The sequence below is a fragment of the Gossypium raimondii genome, chromosome 11, assembly GCF_025698545.1.
Source record: "Gossypium raimondii isolate GPD5lz chromosome 11, ASM2569854v1, whole genome shotgun sequence".
Classification (NCBI taxonomy): domain Eukaryota; kingdom Viridiplantae; phylum Streptophyta; class Magnoliopsida; order Malvales; family Malvaceae; genus Gossypium; species Gossypium raimondii.
The window spans coordinates 57,517,163-57,545,053 of record NC_068575.1 but is presented as its reverse complement, the minus strand read 5'-3'; the positions used below and the strand labels follow the sequence as shown (position 1 = coordinate 57,545,053).

The 27,891-nt window shown below is 30.7% G+C and overlaps 1 protein-coding gene and 1 long non-coding RNA gene across 2 annotated transcripts; both read left to right on the top strand.

The window, feature by feature from the left end:
- The first annotated feature begins 13,310 nt into the window (after positions 1-13,310).
- Positions 13,311-14,559, top strand: LOC105802476 (uncharacterized). The gene is made up of 2 exons (XR_001136192.2): positions 13,311-14,109; positions 14,268-14,559. It is a non-coding gene; the product is annotated as an uncharacterized LOC105802476 (long non-coding RNA).
- A 10,320-nt stretch (positions 14,560-24,879) lies between these two features.
- Positions 24,880-26,551, top strand: LOC105802477 (NAC domain-containing protein 92). The gene is made up of 3 exons (XM_012634136.2): positions 24,880-25,304; positions 25,402-25,679; positions 25,796-26,551. The coding sequence occupies exons 1-3, from the start codon at positions 25,118-25,120 to the stop codon at positions 26,285-26,287; spliced, it is 957 nt and encodes a 318-aa protein (XP_012489590.1). The 5' UTR covers positions 24,880-25,117; the 3' UTR covers positions 26,288-26,551.
- Positions 26,552-27,891: the final 1,340 nt, after the last annotated feature.

Genomic DNA, 27,891 nt, shown 5'->3' with positions numbered 1-27,891 from the left:
AATAATAAATGATTTCAAGTGTCAATTTCAACCGGTGTTGTCTTAAGTTATATATATATATATTTGTTTGTTTTTCTATTGTTTAATAAGTCTTCAGTTTTAGAAGTTTTTGTATGCTCTTGTAGCACGTTTTTTAGTTTTACTTATGCATGTAATCTTAGTTTTACAAGTGATTTTAGGGATGATTTTGTTATCGTCCTCTCTAGTTTGGCGAATGCTCAATTTTTGTTCGTCACTTTGAACCATTCGGGGTTGATTTCCTTATCATATTAAGTGTTTGCAATCACTCCAGATATGTCGTGCTTCAGTTGTGATAAAGCCAATTGTCAACGTGTCATAATGTTCTATTAATGCTGAGGCTAAAGCCTTTATTGTGTTGGTGGCGCTTGTCCTTAACCATCTATGATGAGTGTTTGCTATTTTTTCTCTAAATCGTATCGTTCTATTTATTGAATGGATTGCGAATTTACCTTTCAACATATTTGTGATTATATAAAAAAAATACATGATTAATTATTTTTAATTCATCTAATAAAAAATAATTAAATATTTTATAATATGATATTATTTATCTATAAATTTCAATAGTTTAAATTATGGATAGATACCAAAATTACATAAGAACTTAAGTTCAATGTGCAATGTAATTTTGATTTTGTACGATTTTATACAACATGTTAATTTGATTCAGTCTTCATAAATAACTAACATAATTATCGATATACTATCATTTTACGTTTGTATATTACATACACAAATAATTATATTTATCTAATATATATAAAAATAAATTGATGTATTCATTTCATTAAATGTTGATCAAAATCAAAGTTTTATGTGTACATTTGAATCAAAATTAAAGTGCAATGTATATAATTGCACAAAATCAAACTTCATGTATCAATTTGCACATTAGATAAATTAAAATTGATGCATAATTTTGATATTAATAAAATAATACTTTCTATTCCTAAGTGAAATAGCTATTGAGATTATATCATGTAACTGTGTTATACAGAAAATAATATGTATTAAACAAATTTAAATTCCTATACAAATTACAATTAAATTATATTCAAACGAATGAAAATTCCAATTTTCGAAAACAAATAATATAAATTCTATTCTTAAATTTTGGTTAATTTAAATTATTAAAAGAGTAAATAAAATTTAAATTTAAATTATAAATATAATAAAATTACCTCATCGTCAATTAAATGATCTATCATCTCTCCCTAATATAATTTTCATTCAAATATGATTTAATATTTATTTTTGAAAAACTATATAGTTAATTAGAGGTGGCAATCAAGCTGTTCATGTCAAGTTGTTTCAAGTTTGAATTATTTTAAGTTTAATCTCGAATACGATTTAGATTTAGTTTTATGTTACATTTGATTTTTTTTTTTGGTGAAAAGACAAACAACTCATATTAAACAGTCATAAAAAAAATTTGAAATTCTAGTAATCACTACCATCTTTTATGGAATTTTTGGAAATACTTGAAGAGTTGAATTTCTCTTTCAAGCTATTTTTGCAAGACTATCTGCAATTTGATTTCTCTTTTGGTTTATATGCTTGATTTCCCATTGTTCTATAACTTGTAAATGGATTCTTCTAACCAAGATCGAAGTTAACTCAATCATATGGATGCCTTGAAAAATTTTGATTACCTCCAAATTGTTTGTGTGAATGAAAATCTTCTTATATCCCTCCTTTTAAACAAATGTTAAGCCATCTACAATTCCCTACAGTTCAGCATCAAAGACTGAGCATAAACCCAAATACCGATTATATCCAGCGATTCATTGACCATCTTATTTGTACACTACCCCTCCAACAACAACTCACCTCGCATTCAACTTTACAACCCCATCATTTGATATATTATTTGATAATATATTGTCGAAACTATTTTTTAAAAACAAAAATTTGGTCATCGACTTAAAAATGAAAATTGGAGTCGCCACCGATCTTTTATTGAAGTGTGATCGGATCACCTTGAAAACGATTTTGGTCTACGAATTTCAGAAAAATGAGTTCGTGAGTCAATTACATACGAGGAAGGGTTAGCACCCTCTTAATGCCCAAAATTAGTACCTAATTGATTATTTAACGTCTTGAGGTTGAATGTCGAAAAAGGTTAAAGTGCGATTCCCCTTTTAAAATCTTTATTGAAATTTATTATTTTGAAAACTAAAAAATTTAGCCATCTTGCTTCAATGAAGAAATCAAAACCCCGTAAGTTAGGGCATGATTCTTTGAAGTTCCTATGACAACACACGAATTTGCTTTTATCAAAAATCTCGTCTCAAGATAACAAAATGTTAGGCCCAGTGAGTTAGGATATAACATTTCGAATTCTCGAGATAAGCTTTGATTTGAAATTTTTACGTTTGGATTGAAAAAAATGATACCCGGGTACTTAAATTCAACGAGGAAAATTGAAGCCCAGTAAGTTAGGGCACAATTCTCTTTGAAAATCTAAGATACCGAGTATTGCCTTATTTTATAAATCCTTGAATGAAAAAAAGTAAGGTGATTAAATGACAATATGCAACGCAAAAGGATAACTTGTAAATAAATCACACATTAATCAAATGAGCGGAAGTTATATACAAGCAAGTAATACACATAGCAACAATAATCTCATGTAAATACCCACATTGGCTGATAAGAGAAAACTAACTAAAATCAAGTAATTTTATATAAACACTAACGAAATATACAAATTTAAATATAATTTAAGAAATAAATATAATATATAAATTAAAATATTAAAATAAATTTAAATAAATTAACAATATTGAAATGAGTTGAAATAAGTTAAAGATGTTAAAATATTTGAAAGAGATAAAATATCTATATAATAATACTGAAACTAACAATAGATTATGTACGTATGTATGTACAATCAAAATAGTTTAATATAAATTATGTATATAAAAAGATTTTAATATATATATACATTTAAAAGAAAACTCACAATTAATAATTATTATAATATGAAAACAATAATAGATATAAAGTAAACATAATTCAATGTAAATTATATATGCATATATATAAAATAGTAGATTATATAAAAAAAAAGTAGATTAATATTAAACCAATTAATTTAATTAAAACTAATAGAAAGAAAGGACTAATTTGCAATTAAAACAACAATTTAAGGGGAAAATATAAAGTAAATAAAACGGAAATGGACCAAATGGAACACGCGAATAACAGTGGAGGACCAAAAGGAAAATTAATCGCGTCTTCCTGAACGCTGTGTTTAGTACAGATCGAATTGAAACAAAAATAAAACATTTAACAAAATTTAAAAGAAATAAAAATTTTGATTTAAACATACTGTGAAAAACAGGGGGACCAATTGCGCAAATTTCCCATTTAGGGCAAGAACGTGCAGACCCTGCTTGCGGGTCGGGTCAATGCGCAGATCCTACCATCACCAAATGGCTCCGTTTTGCTTATATTATTAAAACCAAAATTTCCTTAAAAAACATTTTTATTTCATTTTCAGAAAACAAAGCAGAGGGGAGGGGGTTTTCTCTGCTAGGGTTTTGACCTTAGCACCTCCACACCGCCGCCGTCATGCCCACCGTGAAGCCACCACGACCGGCGCTCGGCACCAGGTAAAGCGCTTTTTCCTTTTTATTATTTTTTCTTTTTAAAAAAAAGAAACATGGATAAAAACCGGAGAAGAAAACTCGAAGAGGAAAGAAAAAAACCAAATCACCTTCAAATTCTTTTTGCTTTTTATTTTCTCAGATCTTTGTATTTTTGTTTACACTAATTTCTTTCTTCCTTTTTGATTCAATCTGCCTCCCTTTTACAAAAAAGAAAAACCCTTTTATCACTTTGTCATCTTTCTATTATGCTAACGTGCCTGCGGTTTGTGGTTTGTTGCTGGAAGATCGTGCATGGTGTGAGGGCGACGTGCTGCGATGTTCGCGGAGGCGTGCGAGGGAGCCGTGCGGCACGCCCTAAGGTTTCTTCCTCCTTTGCGGAAAACATGTTATGGGCCTATTGGGCTAGGGTTTCTGCTGTTTGGGCTAAGTATTTGGGCCATTTGTACTGGGTCATTGGGTTTGCAATTTTGGGTTAATGTAATTTAGACTTTTAAAATTTGGTTTTAATTGAATTTGGTATTTAGTTTTATTTATTTATGTATGGGCCCGGGCAAAAATTGGGCTTTACATCTGCCCCTCTTTGCTTGTTGACGTGTAACAGGAACGAAGCAAAGACTTTAAAATGGCCAATTTTGTCCGGTCGTGCTGGACCTTGGTGCTCTTCTTCTTCTTCAAATAGCCTCATTCCTTCCTACTGCATCTTCGGAGGTATAGGAACTGGTGCTTCAATCTCCACCATAACATTTAGAGAAATAGGGTTTGTAATTCTTCGGGGGAACATTTGCTATCTTCAGTCAGCTCCTCTGCAACTTAAAGGAGATAAGATTTGTAGCTTCAACTTGTTCCATTAAAGTTTGATAATATTTGCTCTACTGTAATTCATAGAGATAAAATCTGTGATTTTAATCTGCTCCACTGCAACATCAGGGAGATAGGATTGGTTTCTTCAATCTGTTTAACTGCAATGTTAGGGAAACAAGATTCGCCGTCGTAGCTTCAATCTATTCCACTGCACCGCCAGGAAAGTAAGATTCACCGTTGTGACTTCAATCTATTTAACTGCAATGTCGGAGAAACAAGATTCATCTTCGTAGCTTCAATCTGTTCTACTACACCGCCAAGGAAGTAAGATTCGCCGTTGTAGCTTCAATCTATTTAACTGCAATGTCAGGGAAACAAGATTCGCCGTCGTAGCTTCAATCTGTTCCACTACACCGCCAGGGAAGTAAGATTCGCCGTTGTAGCTTCAATTTGTTTAACTGTAATGCCAAAGAGATAGGATTCGTTGCCCATAGCTTTAATCCGCTCCACTTCAGCTAATCCAAGTTTTAACACCAAGGAGATAAGATTCACTGCCCTCAGCTTTAATCTGCTCCGCTGCAACGCCAGGGACACAAGATTCGCTATCTTTAGCTTTAATTTGTAACGTTAAGGTGATAAGACTGGTGTCTTCGATCTGCTTTGCTGTCAGTACAGGAAGGCAAGATCTGCTATTTTCAACCTACTCCACTGCTACTCAGGGAGACAAGGTTGGTATCTTCGATCTACTTCGCTGCCAATACAGGAAGACAAGATCTGCTATTTTCAACCTACTCCACTGCTACTCAGGGAGATAAGGCTGAGGTCTCACCGGCTTGTTCTCTAGGGAACATGACCTGTATAATTCAATTTATGAACCTAATTATGCCTAGTGATTAGGATGTCATGATCAGGATGAATCAAATGCTCCTAACTAGACGTGTATGAATGACATTTGAATGAATGTAGAATATTATTTTTTCGAGGATGATCTCGCTTAGGTTGTCATTACTCAAAGTTTATTAAGATTTTATCACTGATGTGCTACGTCTTCTTCTAGGCTGGCATCTCCAAAGAAACACTTGATCAGATTGCCCCCACTGTAAACTTCAAAGTTCAATCTACTGGGATGCAAAATTTGTACCATCTTTCTCCCGCTGTAACCCAAGGGTAGAAAAATCTGGCATTTTCTCAATCCTCTCCTATCGCAATTCAATGATACAGAATGTGAAACTCTTTGGTATTTTATACCAATTTCAGGGTGTCATACCAAATGCCTATGCACAAATGAAGGATTCTCTTCTCCAAGGAAATCCATTTTTATTGTTTGGTGATTATTGCTTGCTTGTTCATCTAATCCTTGCCACCAACCTATCATCTTGTCATTTTGTTCAATCAATGTTTTTGACAACAAAATCCAAAAAAGAAAGTCCTAATTTAGACTCTTCCTTCTCAGATTTCCAACCTTTAAACTTGGTGCGTTCTAAACAATAGTCCTGTTTTAGGTTACTGTATTATCTAGAAACTTTTAGAGTAATATGCAAAACTTCCTTTGTGAAAGTTTTATTGGTCCATTAATCATTATTCCAATGCAACTTACTTGCAAAATGTCATAAAAATGATAAAAATAGAATTGATTTGGGAGCATGGCTCGAAATGAATAGAATATCAATGACAGTAGAAATAAAAGAAGAATGGATTGGGAACACATATCTTGAAAAAGAATGAAGTATTCCAAGAACAAGCAATTCAATATAAATAGTATGAAAACCAGGTGCCCTAGATATCGCAGCTTGAATTTCTCTGTACAAACTTGCTGAAGACCATTCTAAGTTTGACTTGTGTTTAGGAGATCTACAGTACTCTGTTGATGTCCCAAGATGTTGCATACCCTTTCCTGCTAATTCAGGTATATCAAGACCACTATATGCCCCATTCTGATCAAAATCTGAGTTATTCTGATCACTTCCTGCCATATTCTGATCAAAATTTGAGCCGTTATTTTCGGGTTTTCAACTCAAATCCCCTTTGGTCTAAGGCGCATTTTGCGGGTTTTCACCTTAGCCTCTCCATTTTTACTTTTTCCATTTTTCATTATTCTTTTTCATTTTTTCATTTCATTTATTTTTTTTACGACTCAAAGTGCCATTTGCGGGTTTTTACCTTGGTCCTCTCCTTCTTTAAGCGAAGTATTTCTTGACTGAATCTGAGTTTATAGGATTAGACAAGTTTTTTACTATCCATATCACTCAAGATTAGTGCTCCTCCGGAAAAGGTCTTCTTTACAACATAAGGACCTTCCTAATTTGGCACGCATTTTTCTCTAAAATCCTTTTGTAGAGGAAGGATCTTTTTCAATACCAGGTCTCCCTCGTGGAATTCTCTGGAACGAACCTTTTTGTTGTAAGCTCGCATCATCCATTTTTGGTACATCTGACCGTGACGAATAACTTTTAGTCTTTTTCCTTCAATTAGGTTCAACTGATCGTATCAAGATTGGATCTTCATCCTACTTCAGCTCAGCCAATACCCGGAGAGAAAAAATTTCAACTTCAAAGGAAAAACCGTGATAAGCTAAAGAGAAAGGCATTGCCCTAGTAGAGGTTTTTGTTTCTTTTTTTTGTTTTTTGTTCTTCTTTTGTTCTTTTTTTCTTTTGGATTGAATCTGCACTTATAGGATTAGGCAAGTCCTGGACATGCCTTTCGATCAGAATCAATGTTATTCCAGATAAAGTCTTACACATAAAATCTTCCACTTTAATTTTGTATGCAAAAAATCTTCTTTGGTATCAGGTTTCTCTCATAGAGCATTTTGGGGCGAAATTTAATTATGACAAAAAAATTTAGATATTCCTCTTCAATTAGGATGAAATCCAACAAAGATACGGAGAAATGATAACTTGACTTCAACGGGCAAAACTATGATGAGCTAAAAAGAAGGCATTGCCCCGGCAAAGAATTCTAACTGCATCGTTCATGATGTTAATCTTGAACATACTGCAAATTTTTTGACGTCGTGCTATTGCTCAGATTACAATATCAGTGCTTAACCCGAGTATGTCCTGGTATGACCATGCGAAGACATCTTTGAACCCTTAAGGTAACTCAACAAAGTCTTACTTTGTTTCTCCAGTTATGCACGTTCCATTAAGGTCACAATCTCCATTATCTCCTCAGGAGGTAAAATTTGTTTCTCTTCATGTTCTACCATCCTCAACAAGTCCGGAGATAGGCCACGATCTATGTCATCTTCAAAGTCATGAGATCCCTCTAAACACATGTCTTGCTCAAAAAGAGATTCTAAATCTGTAGCAGTGTCACTCATGACATTGATATCTAGGGACCTATTATAGGTACAAAAGAATATACAAAGAATGTATGAATTTATGAATAGTTATTGTATAGTATGATTATGAATGAATGAATGAATGATTTGGAAGAAAATCTAAAAGAATGAAAGAATCTAGAATTATTCGTAAGGAATGAAAATATTGGCTCAAAATAATCACAATGATGTATTTTATTAAAGTAATAACATTCAGACATGAGCATATTTCACAAAGGTGTTCTTATCACTTCTAGGCTAAAAGCAATAAGAGTGTTCTTAATATTACTCTGAGTAAGCTCTAAAAATTACAGGAATTTCCTCCGCAGTCCCATTATTTAGAACATCTCCAAGTTGATAAGGGTGAATATCTACAAGGACCCTTTTAAATTGTGTCTTCATATATGGCATTGATATGAACATTTCCCAACACTTCTTCATACATTGCATTCACTCCATTATCAATCATGATTGGGTAGCGGATCAAATTTGGCAACGCCTATATTAATGAGTCTTTCAACTATCTTTTTGAATGCGGTGTAATTTTCTATCGAATACCCCGCAATTCCTGTATGGTATTCACACCGAGCATTTGTATTATACCATTTAGGAAATGGGGGCAACATTGGTTTCAAATAGAACGGGGACACCACATGTGCATTAAATAGGCTTTGATATAGCTCGCTATATGACATCGGTATAGGCGTGAGCTGAGGCCCTTCTGTATTTGTCTTCATGGAAGATTCTCGCTTTAAAGGGCTCTGATAGCTAGTAGTAACCGTCTTTAGCTGGCTTGCGGTAATCAACTTTGAATAACTCTTGTTATACCCACTCGTATTATTCACCTCATTTTTCCTTTTCCTTGAGGCCTTTAAAGTATTGATTTGGGAGTTCCACTCTCACCCTTTCCGTTTGTAACGATCTTCAAATTATTTTGGGAACTCCACCCTCGCCTATTCTGTTTTTGCGAGATCATTAATGACAACAGGATTAGTTAAATTGCCCATCGGGCTAGAACTTGAGCCAGTCTAGAAATTCGCTGGTGTCGACGTGCTGGTCTGATATTGGGGTCGGATGTTAACAATTACCCTTTGTGGATTTGCATTTGGTTGTGCTTGGGTATTTGTTAGGGTGAAGCCTAGAGGATATGTAGGGTCCTCATTATCATCCCCAAAGTGGACCACTGGGCTCTTTTCTCTTTCTAACCCTCTAACCGATAATTGGGTTAACTGGCATATTATATTTCTTTGGAATTCCAACAACTGATCCATCATATCTTGTTGAAATTTGGTCAATTGCTCATGCATCTGTATTCACATTTGCTCTAATTTCTCCAACATTTGGTCTATTTCTCTAGTCTTTGCTTGGGTGCCGTAAGGTTGTTGGTTTTCCAAATTAACTAAAATAATTTTACTCAATTAGGCTCTTTTAATGAATTTTAATGCATATGATGTCATGTAATGCAAATGCATGAAATAAATGCATAATAAGACATTGATTCTGATTCAATTTTATTTAGAAAACTTCACTAGAAAACAAACTTCTTTACATAAAACAGATGCTTGTACGGCATCGCCTTCATACTCCAAGAAACAATGATCTCTTTCTTCATCCGGATGCTTAAGATAAATCTCGCAAATTTCCAATGAATACCACTACTAGCTCATTTTTGCTTAATCTTGGTTGCAATCTATCGTCTGCCCATCCTCATAATACTTATCAGCTTCTTTAAGGAAGTTGAAATGTCGACAGCTCTTGAATAACTAGCTTAAATCCTTGGGCCACGAAGTAAAGACATGTACTCCTTTATCACCCTTTGTTGTGTTTCTTGGAATATATTCGAGCAACTGTATTATCTTCCACTTTATCAAGAAATTCGTATTCCAAGACAAGCTCTTTAATTTAGTAATCAAACTTGAATCAACACCTTTTTTCTAAGATGCAAATGCAATGCAATCAAAGTAAAAACAAAACGAAACAAGTCAGTACAAAACAAAAGCAATCAAGAAAAAATAGAGTACCTATTCGGGTAACCACTAGGGGTTTGGAGTAGTTCTACCTATGGCAAGTTCCTAAGGTTCACTATATGAGGTTTGGCTTCTAGGGCAAAAGTACCCAAACCAGCAGATTCCTCGATCCTCACCCGTTATAGGCTCATGCGAATCGAGTTCGGTTCAGAGGAATACATTTTCCTATGGCTACACAGAGATGAAAATTTCACGAATACATGGTACGGATGTATCCCGAAAGCGATTCACTATCCTGCACGGAGGTGAAAACCTCACGAAGGACTAGTTTCTCACTCCCACTTAGAGGGGTAAAATTGATCATGAAATGCAAAATGCAAATAAACTAACGGGCTTAGACCAATTAAGCAATCATAGCATGATGAAAACCAATGAATGCAAAGGGGAAATCATGAATCTTAAAACAAAATTTGATTTTTCGACCAAAACACAAAAATTAATCAATTTACGGCTCGACTCTCTAACCAGTCCCCAGCGGAGTCGCCAAGCGGTCGAAACCATTTCTTGAAAAAAAATTTGGTCATCGATTTAAAAATAAAAATTAGAGTCACCACCGATCTTTTATTGAAGTGTGATCGGATAACCTTGAAAACGATTTTGGTCTACGAATTTCAGAAAAATGAGTTCGGGAGTCAATTACATATGAGGAAGGGTTAGCACCCTAGTAATGCCCAAAATTGGTACCTAATTGATTATTTAACGCCTTGAGGTCGAATGTCGAAAAAGGTTAAAGTGCGATTCCCCTTTTAAAATCTTTATTGAAATTTATTATTTTGAAAACGAAAAAATTTAGCCATCTTGCTTCAATGAAGAAATCGAAACCCCGTAAGTTAGGGCACGATTCTTTGAAGTTCCTATGACAACACACGAATTTGCTTTTATCAAAAATCTCGTCTCGAGATAACAAAATGTCAGAACCAGTGAGTTAGGATATAACATTTCGAATTCTCGAGATAAGCTTTGATTTGAAATTTTTACGTTTGGATTGAAAAAAATGATACCCGGGTACTTAAATTCAACGAGAAAAATTGAAGCCCAGTAAGTTAAGGCACAATTCTCTTTGAAAATCTAAGATACCGAGTATTGCCTTATTTTATAAATCCTTGAATGAAAAAAAGTAAGGTGATTAAATGACAATATGCAACGCAAAAGGATAACTTGTAAATAAATCACACATTAATCAAATGAGCGGAAGTTATATATAAGCAAGTAATACACATAGCAACAATAATCTCATGTAAATACCCACATTGACTAATAAGAGGAAACTATCTAAAATCAAGCAATTTTATATAAACACTAACGAAATATACAAATTTAAATATAATTTAAGAAATAAATATAATATATAAATTAAAATATTAAAATAAATTTAAATAAATTAACAATATTGAAATGAGTTGAAATAAATTAAAGATGTTAAAATATTTGAAAGAGATAAAATATCTATATAATAATACGAAACTAAAAATAGATTATGTACGTATGTATGTACAATCAAAATAGTTTAATATAAATTATGTATATAAAAAGATTTTAATATATATATACATTTAAAAGAAAACTCACAATTAATAATTATTATAATATGAAAACAATAATAGATATAAAGTAAACATAATTCAATGTAAATTATATATGCATATATATATATAATAGTAGATTATATAAAAAAATATAGTAGATTAATATTAAACCAATTAATTTAATTAAAACTAATAGAAAGAAAGGACTAATTTGCAATTAAAACAAAAATTTAAGGGGCAAATATAAAGTAAATAAAACGGAAATGGACCAAATGGAACACGCGAATAATAGTGGAGGACCAAAAGGGAAATTAATCCCGCCTTCCCGAACGCTGCGTTTAGTACGGATCAAATTGAAACAAAAATAAAACATTTAGCTAAATTTAAAAGAAATAAAAAATTTGATTTAAACATACTGCGAAAAACAGGGGGACCAATTGCGAAAATTTCCCATTTAGGGAAAGAACGCGCGGACCCTGCTTGCGGGTCTGGTCGATGCCCAGATCCTACCCTCACCAAACGGCGCCGTTTTGCTTATATTATTAAAACCAAAATTTCCTTAAAAAACATTTTTATTTCATTTTTAGAAAACAAAGCAGAGGGGATGGGGTTTTCTCTGCTAGCGTTTTGACCCTAGCACCTTCACGCCGCCGTCGTCATGCCCACCGTGAAGCCACCACGACCGGCGCTCGGCACCAGGTAAAGCGCTTTTTCCTTTTTATTATTTTTTCTTTTTCTTTTTAAAAGAAACATGGATAAAAACCAGAGAAGAAAACTCGAAGAGGGAAGAAAAAAACCAAATCACCTTCAAATTCTTTTTGCTTTTTATTTTCTCATATCTTTGTATTTTTGTTTACACTAATTTCTTTCTCCCTTTTTGATTCAATCTGCCTCCCCTTTACAAAAAAAGAAAAACCCTTTTATCACTTTGTCATCTTTCTGTTATGCTAACGTGCCTGCGGTTTGTGGTTTGTTGCTGGAAGATTGTGCATGGTCTGAGGGCGACGTGCTGCGATGTTCGCGGAGGCGTGTGAGGGAGCCGTGCGGCGCGCCCTAAGGTTTCTTCCTCCTTTGCGGAAAACATGTTGTGGGCCTATTGGGCTAGGGTTTCTGCTGTTTATGCTAAGTATTTGGACCATTTGTACTGGGTCATTGGGTCTACAATTTTGGGTTAATGTAATTTGGATTTTTAAAATTTAGTTTTAATTGAATTTGGTATTTAATTTTATTTATTTATGTACGGGCCCGGGCAAAAATTGGGCATTACATATATAAATAAAACTTAGAACTAAATCATCTACATTAGGAATTAAATGACCCAATCTAAATCTGCATTTCAAGAGTAAGAAGTTAAATGTAATCACAAATTAAAGAAAATAACTTCAAAATTAGATACCAGCTCATAGAGCTTTTGTGTTTGTGCGAAGGTAATATCATTTTCTAAAAAGATATTATTTCATTATATATAAAATAGTTAGTTAATTTATTAAGAAAACTATTTGAATTAAATTAATAATTAAAGCTTTTCATAAAAATATTTAATTATAATTTAATTATTTTATTTTATTATTGAAATTGGGTTCAGTTTTTCGATTTGGGCTTTTGTGAATTTGAGCCTTTTGTGTTTGAGCTTGAATTTTTTATTAAATTCTTAAACTTGGACCCATTTTACTATCTCTATCTTTAATATTTTATTACTTTTTGATATTTTTAATTTAATAATATTATCAATCCAACCTAATAAATAATATTAAAAACTGGTTTTTATTGAAGTTTTAATTGGTATATAGATGTAAGAGAATTTAATTGATATTTAATAAAAAATTGAATATAATTTTCTAAGTTTTGATAATTTCATAAATAAAATTAATAATTTAACTAGAAATATCATTAACAAAACCCTAGTAACTTCTTGGTTCTTTCATCATCTCTAATTTATGAAAAGTGGGAGATATTTGTATGTGTAATTAGAGACTGCAAAATAATAAATGAGGGTTGAGAACATAAACTCAGAAAACTAGTCAGAGCATAGATGAAGACAGATGATGCATGTTAGGCATAAAAATCTCTTGGTTTTAGCACCTCATCCATGCAAAGTCACATCCAACCCCCATTGCTCCATCGCCTCTCCCAGTTACTCCTTTTCCCTCTTATATCCTAACGGACAACCAAAACACCTTGTAGTCAGTTCTAAAGCTGCCTTCCTAGTGTAAAAGGAAGCCCCATTATTATTGCTTTCACTGCACATCCCCATCCCTCTAAACCTCCAACTCTTCTTTATAAACGCCACCACCTTTCTCCTCCAATCCCCACTTCTTCTTCGCTGCTTCTTTCTTTCTTTCAATGATGCTGTTATTTTCTTTTTGTTTGTTTTATATATATCTTGTCTCCTTTGGGAAAGTTCCTACATCTCTTCATCTTTGTCTTGGGATTCTGGGTTCTATTTCATTGGTTTAGAGATCAATAATGATTGGCATATCATGTAGCAGTGTTTTTCATCTAAAGTCTTGCATGTGGAAACGAGGTTATCTATCTATATGTGATACAGCCAAGGATGACTTGCCGGCTCACTTCTACTTAACATAAATCATGCTCTCTACATAAGCAGCTAAAAGTTAGAGCACTAAGCTAAAACCTGTATATGTTGTCATCAATTAATTTATAATAAATGTTAATTGATCGGCAAGTCATCCGTGGCTATATCATTGTCTCATTTTCTCATTCTAGATTTATGATGAAATTACAAAAATAGAAGTGAATCCTTGAGTGCTGATGAACTGCTCCATAAACGCTTCAAGGTAAATCAGAATGTCTAGTCTTATATATTTTCCTTTTGCCTATGTTGCAATCTCTATCCTACTTTATTTACCTTTTATTCCTTTTTAAATTATCTACTGGAGCTTAGCCATGGACACCTTACTTTCCCTACTACTATCTTAACCTTTCTCTCTTGCAGGTTTCAATTTGCTCCATTTCCTTGTTTGCTTAGTGAAGCTCATGTATCGATTCCAGATATAATTTGTACATAAAGATATTAATTTCAAGTATTTTATATTCATATTTAGCGGTGCAAAAATTCACATGAATAATAAGTATAAATAAATCATTTCTATTTTAATATCGCAGGAAAGTTGAAATATTAATACATCCGTGCTATATTATAGACATCGTACATGGCACAGAGTTTGGCATTTTTTTTTAAAAAAAGAGGACAGAAAGGTTGGAAAGTGTTGTCATTTTCTGCTAAATTGAAATCATGGTAGTGTCAATGTCAAGCAGTGTTAACCAAACAATAAAATAAGGCAAATTGTGCAATGTTGCATTCATAATTTCAACATTGTCTTAAAGGGTCGAAACATTATACTTGTTTGCGTCGGTCTCATTTATTTACTTTTTACTAGTGATAAAATAGTTGGGCATAATGGGAACGTTTGCGATGCTATCTTTTTCTTAAAATAATGGTACATTTTTGGCTTCACCTTTGTCACTATTAAGGGGTTGTATCTCCCTTGAAAACATTTGTAGCCATTGTCTTGGTCTTGAGGAGAACAATCACTCTCTTAAGCTGCTTCACAAACATTACCATTACAAATTTAATTTGGTTACTAGAAAGGTTTTATGAATTTTAAATAATTTAATATTGCATGCACACTTTATTATTAAATAATAGTTTTATTTCAACATAGTTAAATTTTAAATTCAAGATTTTTAGTTATTATTTAATTAAATTTAAATAAATTTATTAGTATTTATTTAAAAATCTTTTTCTTTTCTAATGATGATGTATCATATTATTATTTATTGATTTAGCATCAAGTATTTTCTGTAAAAATTAAAAAATATATTATTCAAGTATCACTTTTTATAAATGTATGAGATCTTTTGCATATTTATCTAGATTAATTAATTATAATTGTTCAGTCGATTATTCATTATATTAATTGAAGAAAAAAGAATTGTAAGTCAGCAGAGTAGGGTTTTATTTTCTCTTATATATGAAACAAAGAAATTATTTTGAAAATTAATTAACCAAATAGTTGAAGTCGGCACCTAGAGCAGCCAACTTTCAAAGTCAGCACCTCCAGGTGTCATCCTTTATATATGTGTATATATTTTAGGCTCAAATGCAAAATGAAAAAAAAATTACAAATAGTCCCATGTTTTATCAAAATTTCATGATAGTTACTTTCAACCCTTTTTTTCAGTTTCGATACAAATTTCATAGGTTTCGAGCCAAGAATTTGGTGGGAACCGTAAGCAAATATGCCATTTATTTTATTAATTTATTCTTTTTTAAAGGATTTATCTTAAAATTTTGATAAATTACTTCATATTAGTCCAAAGCATAGAAACAAGTTGTTCTTACATCAACTAAAAGAAAAGAATAATGTGAGAAACGGTCCTCGTAATTTTATCAAAATTTCAAGATAAAATCTAAAAAAGAAAAAATAAATATCATATTTACTTAAACTTCCCACCAAAGTCTTGGCTTGAAAAAAATAATTGAAAGTAACTAAAATTAGTAATCATGAAAGTTTCCATTGGTTGCCTTAGGTGCCGATTTCAGCTATTTCATTAATTAAAAATTTCTGCCTAAATGTCATTTTTGTAGACTAAGATAAACACTAGATAGGTTGAATGGTGAATGTTTGGCACGATACTGATTAAGACACTTGTGCTACAATCATAATTTGTGTCAGTACATCGGTATACTTCCATCAGATTCATTATTATATAATATGAAGATAGTCATGAAGACTACAATTTTCTCTGCTCAGTTAGGAGTACATTGAATTCATCTAAAAGCTCATGTAAGTGATGACATTGCTTAAAATTTTGCAATATATTATTAAAATTTAATGTAAAATGTATTTAAGGTTTGCTCAACCGAACCTTTGATCTGAAAAAGAAATTGGGAAGCTGATCATTAGCAAATGAAATTGGTATGGGCTAGATATTAGGCCCCCATGAAAGTCAAAGTTAGATGTCTAAGATTTTAGACTCTAGACCCTACAAAATTAACTTTTGATGACCACAGCCTAACTAGGCCCAACCAAGGAATAAAATATTGAATCCAATCTTTGATTTTTAGTTTAATTTAAATAAAATAAAAATATATTCAATTAGACCATGGATAACAATAAATAAATTCTACAACTATTCTTAATATTAATACTAATTTATTATTTTAGATTTTTTTAATTACAAGATTTCCAAACACTTTCCTTTTTTTTTTTTGTCAATATGATAAACATTCCAAAATAAAAAGCTAGATTTTAATAAAAATTTCAAGATGGAGTATAATTTCACTATTTAAAAATTATTAAACCGTATAACTTTATATTTATATATTTATAATATTTTATAATTAAATTTAAATAAAAAATGGTTCAAACCTAAGTCAAGTCGAGCTTAAGTAGATCATTCAGCTCATGACCCTTTATTAAAAAGAAATAAAAAGACATAAACAAGTTGACTATGTATAAATAGAGCTGTAATAAAATCGAGTCAAGCTCAATTCGAAATTCAAGTTTAATAATTGATTTGAGCTCAATCGACATTTATTTTAAATTTAAGCTCACACATATTTAAGCTCAAACTCAACTTTAAATCGACTTGATAATTAAATTTAGGGTTAATAATATATATTAAAAACAATAACGTAAGTATTTAAAATACATATATTAAAATCGAAAGGTTTAATAAAACTCAGTATTAAACTTGATACTAATTTTAATTAAATATAAATAATTTACGATGACTTGGATAAATTTTCAGAAAGAAAATCAATTCAATAACATTAATATTCATGAAACCCAAATGGGAACACTTTTAATTGCAATTATACATGTTCAAAGGTTAGTTTGATAAGATGGATCGGTTGTGCCAAGAGTGCTATTTATTAATATTAATTAAAAAATATAGAAATATTAATAGTATTTTTGAAAAGACGACCCCACCCCAGAACCAATTTAAGTGCAATATAAGATTAGTGAAATTAAAAGAAGGAATGTTGAATGATAAACAAATGGCATGCCATTCACAGTGCAATTAAACAAAGCAATCAAATCTTTATTATATTAATAGGGTTGTTATTGAATAGACCAACCATGATCTAGCATGCTCCTTTAGTTGGTTGCAACTTCCACCACATTCTTCCCTTCAAGATCTATTACATGTGATCTTATTATAATCGCATTAAAACTTAATTATTTATATTATCATCATATTATTTGGCAATATGAAAGGTAAGGTGATTGCCTTGTCTAATTTTATTTTAATTACTAGTGTGTGTGATGTTGCCACTTTCCTAATCATGTATAATTATTGTTAGACTGTATCATTATTTGCTTCATATCTTCAAACAATATAATAAAGTTTGAATCTTTGAACAATCAAGGTGTTTTTCTTTATGTGTTTCCTTCTTTGATTAAACACCTCAATACAGGACTCCCTATAAAACCATGCCTAATATTCTCAGTGATTAACTATTTTATTGCACCTCTTTTTCCCTATCTTTTCCACGTGTGTGTGTGATTTTTTAATTTTGGATTGATAGTTTTACCTCCTCATTAAATGCTAAACACTATAAATAGAGTAGCCTAACCCTAATAATTAAGGACCTTAATTGTACTTTACCCCGAAACATGTGTTTTGTTTCTCCTATTGAAATCTTATGTCGAAATATAAGTATCAGGTGCTTGTCAACAATCAGCATTTGGATTGAATTGAGAAATTACTTTTTTGTTAGTCAATAAGAACTCGTCACATGTATTGTGTAGTTAATTCCGAATTCATCGTGATTTATGCTTATCGATTTAAACATTTTACTTCCAATCGCTTCATTCAAATGTGAAAAACATACTAAAAAAAGAGATCATCGAATCTTTTTTTTTTAAAAGAAAAGCACATACCCACAACAATAAAAACAACCAAGAAGCAAGGATAACAATAAATTTTGAGTGTCCATTAATTCATAGTTTAATTGGTATCAATATTACCGTCAGTGTAATAGGACATCGATTAGGATCGGCTGAATCACATTATCATTTAGACATTATATAAAAAAATTTGAAGGGCGTTGGCCTCATCTGCTCCTAAGCCTTATACACAAATCCCATACCCTAGATACGTAGTAATTGATTGTATGGAATTACAAGTATCAAAGCATAGAAAGTGAAGTTGAAATCAAACACTTGAGATCCAACAATGATAGAAATATTTTTGAAGTTAGGCCATTCCTTCTTAAAATATAGCTTCACTTAACTATATCTCTATACACTAATTAAGATTTAATTATTTAGACAGCAATAATGTACCATCTCTTAATTAATTTACATGTCAACACACATTATTAAATCTAACTGTACTTTCCACATTTATTTATTTTTTTCTCACATCTTACGTGGCACAGCAGATGTCAAACTTTGACTTCAAATAAAGTATTAGCCGTTGGATCATGAAAGTTGCCAAGATAGATGAAATTCCTGAAATTGGCTACCTCCGTCACCCGCACTTTGGTCCACTTTCAAATAATTTATTTCTTTTTCCCGAAAAGGAAATAAGCTTGTCTGTATCAGGAAAAAAAAAGGAGAATTTTTATTATATGGCATAAAACTATGTTCTCACTTCCTACAAGGTCCTTGTCAATTTCATGTTTACAACAATAACACTAGGGTATTTCAGTCTTTGTGTTTGATAACAATCAACGGAGTATGGCCCTCACGTGGAAATAGTTAGGTAAGAATTTATCTTAAAACTATTTTCGTTTTCTATTATTTAAAAAGATCTTTAACTTTAATTTTGGTCAATGCAAGTACATTAAAAATTAATAAATTTCAATAATTGAGAAAAACGTGAATATTTAAACTACAAATTTTTTTATGAAAAATATTTTTAGTCTTTTTTTTTATATTTGTTTCATATAAAATAAAATGGTCAACGTAAAAAGGTTTTTTATTTTCTTATTCCCATAAGATGTCTTACTGATTTTTTTTGTAAGATATTTTCCAAACAGATAAGGCTCTGTTCACTGTAACACCCCTATGCCCGATCTAAACATCGGGTCAAAACACGAGGATGTTACATTCTTCACTTATCAAATATTTTCTTATAAAATTTCATAACTTTTCAATTTAGTCCCTTTTTGTCATAAAAGTTCAATATTCACTAATTAATCATATTCAATCAATTTTCTTTCTTGTTAACTTTAATCATATAATTTATCTCAATATCTTGTTTATATATCAAAATTCTATGTATTTCACTTCTATTATTTCATCCACGTATTTTATCAAGTTTAACAATTTAGTCCTTGTCATCATAAAAATTCTATATTTTTCCACAATTTCACTTTTACAATACTTTATACATATTTCATCATCTCATAACACATTCATTAAACTTTTATCATAATTTTCTTATTCTCATGTTAAATTGTTTCACACTTGAACTTTTAGGCAATTTTTAATTTAGTCCCTATTTCCATGTAATTTATTTTTCACCGTATAAGCACTTTAATCAAACAATTCATTATAATATCTTACTTGAATGAAAAATTTTCATGCATATCACTTCTCTTGTTTCAATTATAAATTTCACAAAGTTTATAATTTAAACCTTAACATCATGAAAATTCATTATTTACTACAATTTCACATTGACATCACTTTGTAATCAATTCACTACTTCATTTAAACTCTTTATCATAAGTCTCAAATATATGTTTGTTTAATTGAAAACAACTTTTACGAAATATTTTCGGAAATTTGCCAAACAATGAAAATATTTTACACATATTCATCCAAACACCATAAAATATTAACTTTTCCAAAAAAACCATTTTCCAGAACCATGTTCAAGTGAAACAAACGTAGTCTTAATATGTTTAAATTTTGTTTTGGATTAAAATTTTCCGGAGACATTATTATGACTAATCTCTCAGAAACTATATATGAAAAAAAGTTTGTTTTACTTGCCAATTGAATTATTATTAATTAATTTTCGTAATTAATATTTTTTATAAAAGTATAATCATTGTAACTTATTTAATGCAATTATCATTGTAATTAAATATTCAATTTTTAAAGAAAATTACATGAAAAAAGAACATGTAAGATATATTTATGAACACCATTTGACTGTAAACGAACCTTAATTAGGCAATGGAAAAATATTTTCAATACAAAAGAGGAAAGTTTGCTTGCTCCCTTCGGATAAGAAAAATATATTTTGAAAGTGGTAAATGAGATTTTATTAATCATAACTATATGATATGAAAATATATTTTCTGAGGGAATGATATGAAAATAATTAAAATATCAAACAAAACAAAAATATTAAAATTTATATCAACATGGCACGAATACAAAATACAAATATATCATAACTACATTTCTAATAAATAAAATAAGTTTTAGGAGAAGCATTTGGTACAATTGTTAATATATATTTTTATTCCACGAGTATATGTCTCTTTCTTTTTAAATATTTTATTATAACCCTATAGAACATTTGTCAACCTCCGACTCTGCTTGTAGAGTCTAAAACTCTATTACTAGTGTACCAAATATTATTCATTTATTTTATATATTTTGTTTGGGATCGACATGTATAAACAGTGAAATAGAAAAGGTAGAGAAGATCGAACACAAATTTTATGTGAAAGACTCCTCTAAAGAGGATAAAAACCACGGGAAAAAGGCAAAAGAGGCTTCGGCTTTTCACTAAATGAGTAAACAAACGAGAGTAAAATATGGATCAAATAAACCTAAATGTACTAAACGTACAAACCCAGACCCCGAACCAAAACTCATCTGCGGCTACATCTTGACGCCCCCAAAAGAAAAAAGTATTGTAGTACTACATCTTTAATTCTCTTATCGAAACAGGGATACAGGGCCCCTTTAAATAAGCTAAGTTTAAAGGGCTAAAACAACTAAAATATCCTTGAAGTAATCAAAGTTCGACTAAGAGAAGAAGTCCTACTTGGTTGTTAGAACACAGTTGTATTACTTGAAGAATACGTTGTCTCGTCATGACGTCCCATGCATGCTTGTCATGATGTGGCCCTCTCCGTCAATTGGAGAACTCGTTGCATCGTCCTGACGTCCCTCATTGTGATGTCGATGTCCTCCACATCGTGCCTATTTGACAGTTATCTTTGCTAAGTGTCCGATAAATGCGAGACACACCCTACATATATTTTTAAAATTTTTATTATTATACCTTATATACATTTAATATCAACTTTGTTAAAATGTTAAATTTCACTCATAATGTATAAAAAGAAGATTACATAGATACGGAAATTTAAATCTAAAAATGAAGTTAGGTTTGCAAATAGGGTTTATGATTTAGAGGAATCTCTAAATTTCCAATCTTGGCATTGTACCATTGCTAACCAAACAAAAAGAATAATAACGAAAACTGGTTGTGGATTTCATCATTCATTTATTAGTAATATATTTTTAGGGTTTAGTAGTTTATATATTTTCTTTTTTCTGTGGGCAATTTTTAAAATATTTGGTTTCGTAGTTTCTGTTAGGTGCATTTGTCATCCTCGTATGAACTCAACTTCGACAGGTAACCTTACATTAGAGGTTGTTATTTTTCTCCTTTTGTCTAACAAGAACCAATGCCTCTTTCACATTAATTCATCTTTAATATTACACTCATATTTTGGGGAAAGTTGAGGGTTCACTCTCAATTTTAGGCTATCCATGTGACCATGTACACTCAATTTCTGCACATTTGCATTTCCTTTATACTTGTTAATTAGGGCTCAGAAAAAAAAAACTTAAATAATTGAAAATTGCTTTAAACAGATGTTTTATTTTTAAATTAGATTAATTTTATATATATTATAAAATACTTTGAGTTAATTGCATCAAATATTCCCAAACTATTATTTTCATTTTAAATTGGTTAATATTCCTATATTATTGAGGTTATATTGATTAGGTCATCCTTTTACTAAATTAAATTAACTATTGAATAATACGTCGATCTTATGTCACATAATTTAAAATTAAAATTTTAAGAAAAGATGAATATTGTGAAAATGGTTGTTTTAAAATATCAGTTTTGGGGTTTTAAAGTTTTTATAGAATCAGATCGTTCACTTTTTTTCAACTTTACTTTAGGTTAAAATTTTAATTTTAAAAGTTAAGCACCAGCATTCTATTTCTTTTTAAAATTGTCATCCTAAATTTAACTACATAATTCATTTAACAATTAAATTAACAACTTTAATAATGATTGATAGTTAAGGATGTAATTGTAATACCTTAAAGTTTGAGAATCAATTTAAAGTGAATATCATAGTTTAGGGTGTCGGTACAATTAGCTCAAATAGTTTTCTCTAAAAGATTATAAAACAGTGAAATTGGATTTAGGTTGGTTGAAGTTCTATGGTATTAATTTGGTTGAATTTCTAAAAAAAAAAGAGATTATAAGCATTAGCCATAAATATTTATAAGTAAATTTATAAAAAATAAAAATAAAAATTAAATATGATTTTGGTTAAAATAATAAAATTGACTAAATGTATTTTTAAGTAGGGCTCAGTTGAGATTTAAGTATGATATTGATTACATTTTATAATAGCTTAAGTCCCGCTCGCCCAAAATTTTAACTAAGCTTGTCCATAATAGATTGATAGTAAATGATAAATCCAAACTCATTTTATTTAATTTTTTATATATTGACATCTTAATATTTTTTAATATTTACATTATAATATTATATATCACCACCAATTTAATTTTTGTATGTGTTTTAAATTGCATAACATATAAAAAATAACATAACATAATATAATATATTAGAAATTTAAAAATAAGTCGAGCTTGGACCTTGAATGCTCGAGCCTAAGCCCGACCCATATTTTATATGGACTTGTTTTCTTTGCCAAAGCTCATTTTTTAGACTTAAGATTTTTGCTTAAATATTCTAAAATTGACTTAGAGAAACTTACGATGATTTGGGTCCAAATCTTATTGTTCTTATTTCAGTAGATCTATTGTTCTAGATTTATCAAATTACAAAAATACATAAATACCTTCAAAATAATATTCTTTACTTTGTAGAAGGAAGGGCTTTTGGTAATTTTGAATTGAGTTTAATTTTAATTGATGAGTGACACCAATTTAGTCCGCCCTTAATATATAGTATAGATAATAAACATGATATAACAAATTAAAAGATATAAAATAACAAATGTTGAAAAGTATTGTATGGGTTCAAATTACATTTCATGTATTTCAATTTCTATTTTCCGATATAAAATAACAAAATGCTTTGAAAAATAATATAATTCTACGTCATTTACATCAATAAACCTTACTTTACCATTTATGCACGCTTTATTACCTCCCTCAATTGTGTATATATGATAAATATCTCTAGTGCATTTAATGTTATTAATCTAATGTATTTACGTATTTAAATTTCACTTTACTCGCAATTTAATGCTTTCATTTTAATATCGTACAAATCGAATGTGTTATTATTAATTAGTTTCAAACTAGATTTATCATTATTTATTGTATGTTATTTTTAAAAATATTCTTATATTCTAAATACGTAATTTCTATACCGTAATAAAATTTCTAATATTAATATGATATTTATATTTATATTTACATTTATACGATTGAGATTAAGGGAAAAAAACAGCCAACATGCAAATTTTTTCACCCTTTCCTTGTATTTTCATGGTAAAGCAAAAAAAAGAAAAGAAAAAGAATAAGTTAGTTGTCCTGCTTTTTATTTTATTAAGATATCATAAATTATAAACACTAGAAATCATATCATTCAGTATACTTGTAAAATCATAAATTTAAAATATAAATGTATATTTAAAATAATATATAATAAATAAGAAAACATATAGTTTGAAATTAATTAATAGTAACATATGAATATGTATGATGTTAAAATGAAAAAATATAAGTTAAAATTGTTTATCATAGTGTTCGTAAAATTTGATAGAGGTAATAAAGTGTGCATAATAAAATTGAAATGTATAAAAATATTTAAATAAAACTTTAGATGAGTGGTAAATTAAAAGTTTTATTAATTCAATTAGTTTGAGTTCAAATCCCACCATATATATGTTTAAAAAACTAAATTACACCGAATAATATAACTTATTTCAATTACTAAATATCATTGACGTTAACTGAATTGGTGACACTAACTTAATAACTAGTATAGATAAGACTTAAAAACATTTTGTTGATACTATTCCAATTCGTTGTATTGTTGGTATTCGAGTTTATAATTATTTATTATTTATTAAAATTATATATACATTATTAATTAAGAAAAGACTGGATTTTTGACATAGATGCTGTAATATGTCGTTCAAGTTATATTTTTATTCAAGATGATGATTTTAACACCCATTTCTTTTCTGAACTTGTTCTAAATTAGATTTAACTTCAAAATTAACCAATTCCAACCATCCAATCCATTTCAACAACAGTGTTTGAAAGCTGAAACCATCCACCAAGTGCCTTACAGGCCACGCTTCTTTCCCCCCTTCCTAAAAAACCAGTATTTAGGGGCTCCATTTTTGCCCACTCCACTTCCTTTTCTTCTTAACACCATCGCCACCACCTTTTCACTTCATATCTTCCTTCCCTTTTCCTCTTCCTTCATCCACCTCCCTCGCTTTTTGGCCTTTGAGTTTGGCTTTTCATTGTTTTAGCCATCTTATAAAAACTGGGGTTATCCTTTCTTAATTTGATCCGTATAATTGTTGAGGTCGTCTAAGCTGAGGAGTAAGCGAAGGGTTTTGAAATGGAAAACGTTTCTAGCTTTAGGAACGAAGATGAACAAATGGAACTGCCTCCAGGATTTCGATTCCACCCCACAGATGAAGAGCTGATAACACACTATCTCTCCAAGAAAGTTGTTGACAGCTTCTTCTCTGCTATCGCCATTGGTGAGGTTGATTTGAACAAGTGTGAACCTTGGGATTTGCCTTGTAAGTTTCGAAACTTGTTATTCTCTCTGTTTTTGTTTACTTGGAAGGTGATTTTTGAATATAGATTTTGATTGCTATATGTATGTTGAAATGAAAGGGAGAGCCAAAATGGGTGAAAAGGAATGGTACTTCTTCTGTGTTAGGGACCGGAAATACCCGACTGGTTTGAGAACAAACAGGGCAACGGATGCCGGTTATTGGAAAGCCACGGGCAAAGATAAAGAGATATTCAAGGGGAAATCACTTGTTGGGATGAAGAAAACTTTGGTTTTCTACAAAGGGAGAGCACCCAAAGGTCAAAAGACCAATTGGGTCATGCATGAATTTCGTTTAGAAGGCCAGTATTCCGTTTACAATCTTCCCAAAACAGCCAAGGTTGTAGAACAAATCATGTCTCTGTTTTCCTCTGTTTCCTTTTCCTAATGGCTACAATATGATGATGTTACTGTTGTCCTTTCCATGGTTAATTGATTCTTGTTTCCTTTTTGCAGAACGAGTGGGTTATTTGTAGAGTATTCCAAAAGAGTCCCAATGGCAAAAAGGTACATATTTCAGGTTTGCCTCCACTAATGGATCCCTCACCGCACACCAGCGAAACAAGAACCGTGGTGGGCGCCGGCGAGACGTCAAACGTGACCTGCTTCTCCGATCCGATAGAAGACCGTAAAGCAGTGGAAGAAATGATGGACAGCTTCGACACTTCCCTTGTACCTTGTTCATCATCCTCTGTGAATTCTCTTCAAAAGGCTTCCTACACCACCAACCAAATCAAGTCGAACATGGGAAACTTGCAGTACCCGGATTGTTTTTGGATTCAAGAACCGTCCTTATTAAAGACATTAATCCAAAGCCAAGGAGGGCGGCCGAAGCAGAATCTGAAACTAGAGTTTTCCCAGGATTCAGCCGTGTCCAACCCTGAAATGATTCAACTTCCTGCATGTTCTGCAGGAGCAATAGACCTGGGTTACTTCTGGGGTTACTAAAATTGAAGATTAAAAACCGAAAAAAGGAAAAATCAAGGGATGTAAATGGATTGAAAGAGTTGGAAGAATATTATTGTCATGTGTGCATAGATAACATTAGTAGGGGAAGTCAAGAAAATGATTGTGTTGTAAAAGTAGTTAAAAACTTTGTTAAGGTTTTCATTGCCATTTTAGGATTTCACTCTATTATCTCATGCCATGCCTTTGTTTTATACACAACTATTGTAATTTCTACCATATTTTAATTCCCATTTAATTCTCCAATATGTTCGAAAATGTGAAACAAAAATATATTTTTTTTATTAAATTGAGCAACTTAATTTGGATGTGTTGAGAAATGATTCGGAAAATATGAAAACCAAATATCATGTGTTGATGTTGTAGTCTTTTTGGTAGATTAGTTAGCAAGTTCGTAATTGTTTGCAAGGATTATGTCACGTGTTAGGTCACCAACCAGGGGTCATCAATGATTAAGAGCCAATGACAAAGTGATCTAAATTTTTAAAACTCTCGAATATAATCCTTTTAATTTTTAAAAATATAAATTATACCCAATTAATCCCAAATCTTGTCTTACTTACTTCTTTTATTATATATAGCTCAAATTTTAAGTAAAGGAGATTTGATGGAATATGTTTGGGTTTTTCTGTTTTGACATAATGATAAATTTAGTTTTTAATATTTATATTTTTATTTTGTTAAATTTGATTCTCAATTTTTAGAAAGAGTTAAATTGTTATTTTTAACCGAAACATTGATTAAAATATATGATAACCTACATAGTAATCCATGTGTAGTCCATGCTATTTTTTGAATATTTTTATAATTTTAAATTATCACGTGACATATAAGACAAATAATGTTTTAGTTAACACATGTGAACTACCACGCAGATTACCATGCCAACATTGTTAGCAATTTAATGTTTTAGTTAACAGTTCCGTTACAAAAAAACTTATTTGACTTTTTTTGAAAGTTTAATGACTAAATTTATCTAAAAAAATAAATACAAAAGTGACAAAATATATAAAATTTGTATTACTTAAATTCAATTCAATCCTATTACAACTTTATTTATTTCAATCAAATGAATTACTATCTCTTATTAACATCTTTCTGTAGTTAAGCTTCCTACGCAATAAAAGTGACCCAAAATTTTAAAGAAGTCCTCCTGAAGTTCATGCATGCAATCTCCAATCTCATAAACTTATTTAGAAAATAGGGTAAGCAATCTCCAAACATAACGAATAGAGCTACAATGGATGAACTAACAGTATTTAGTAGGGGGATGGCATGCTGTAAGTCAATTCCAAATCACTACACTTTGAACTCTTGTTAGGTATTCAATGTACCTAAACTTGTAAAGGAGACATACCAAATTCTCCCCCAAAAAGAAGAAGAAGAAGAAGAAGAAGAAGAAGAAGAAGAAGAAGAAGGGCCTACATTTGGATAAATTTTAGTAACAGAGAACTACCCAAATCTGCATATTCATTCACCTATTTTTATCCACATTCGAGTTAGTATAGATACAAAAACGTATTATTTTCTCTAAATTTCATCATATATTTGGAGAGGTATGCTTTTAGAAAAATGAAAATGTTAAC

Bases quoted from the DNA above. Each gene is read 5' to 3' on its own strand.
- LOC105802477 (XM_012634136.2), top strand. From the start codon at position 25,118: ATGGAAAACGTTTCTAGCTTTAGGAACGAAGATGAACAAATGGAACTG. The intron at 25,305-25,401 runs GTAAGTTTCGAA...TTGAAATGAAAG, and splicing joins TGAACCTTGGGATTTGCCTT to GGAGAGCCAAAATGGGTGAA. The intron at 25,680-25,795 runs GTTGTAGAACAA...TCCTTTTTGCAG, and splicing joins ATCTTCCCAAAACAGCCAAG to AACGAGTGGGTTATTTGTAG.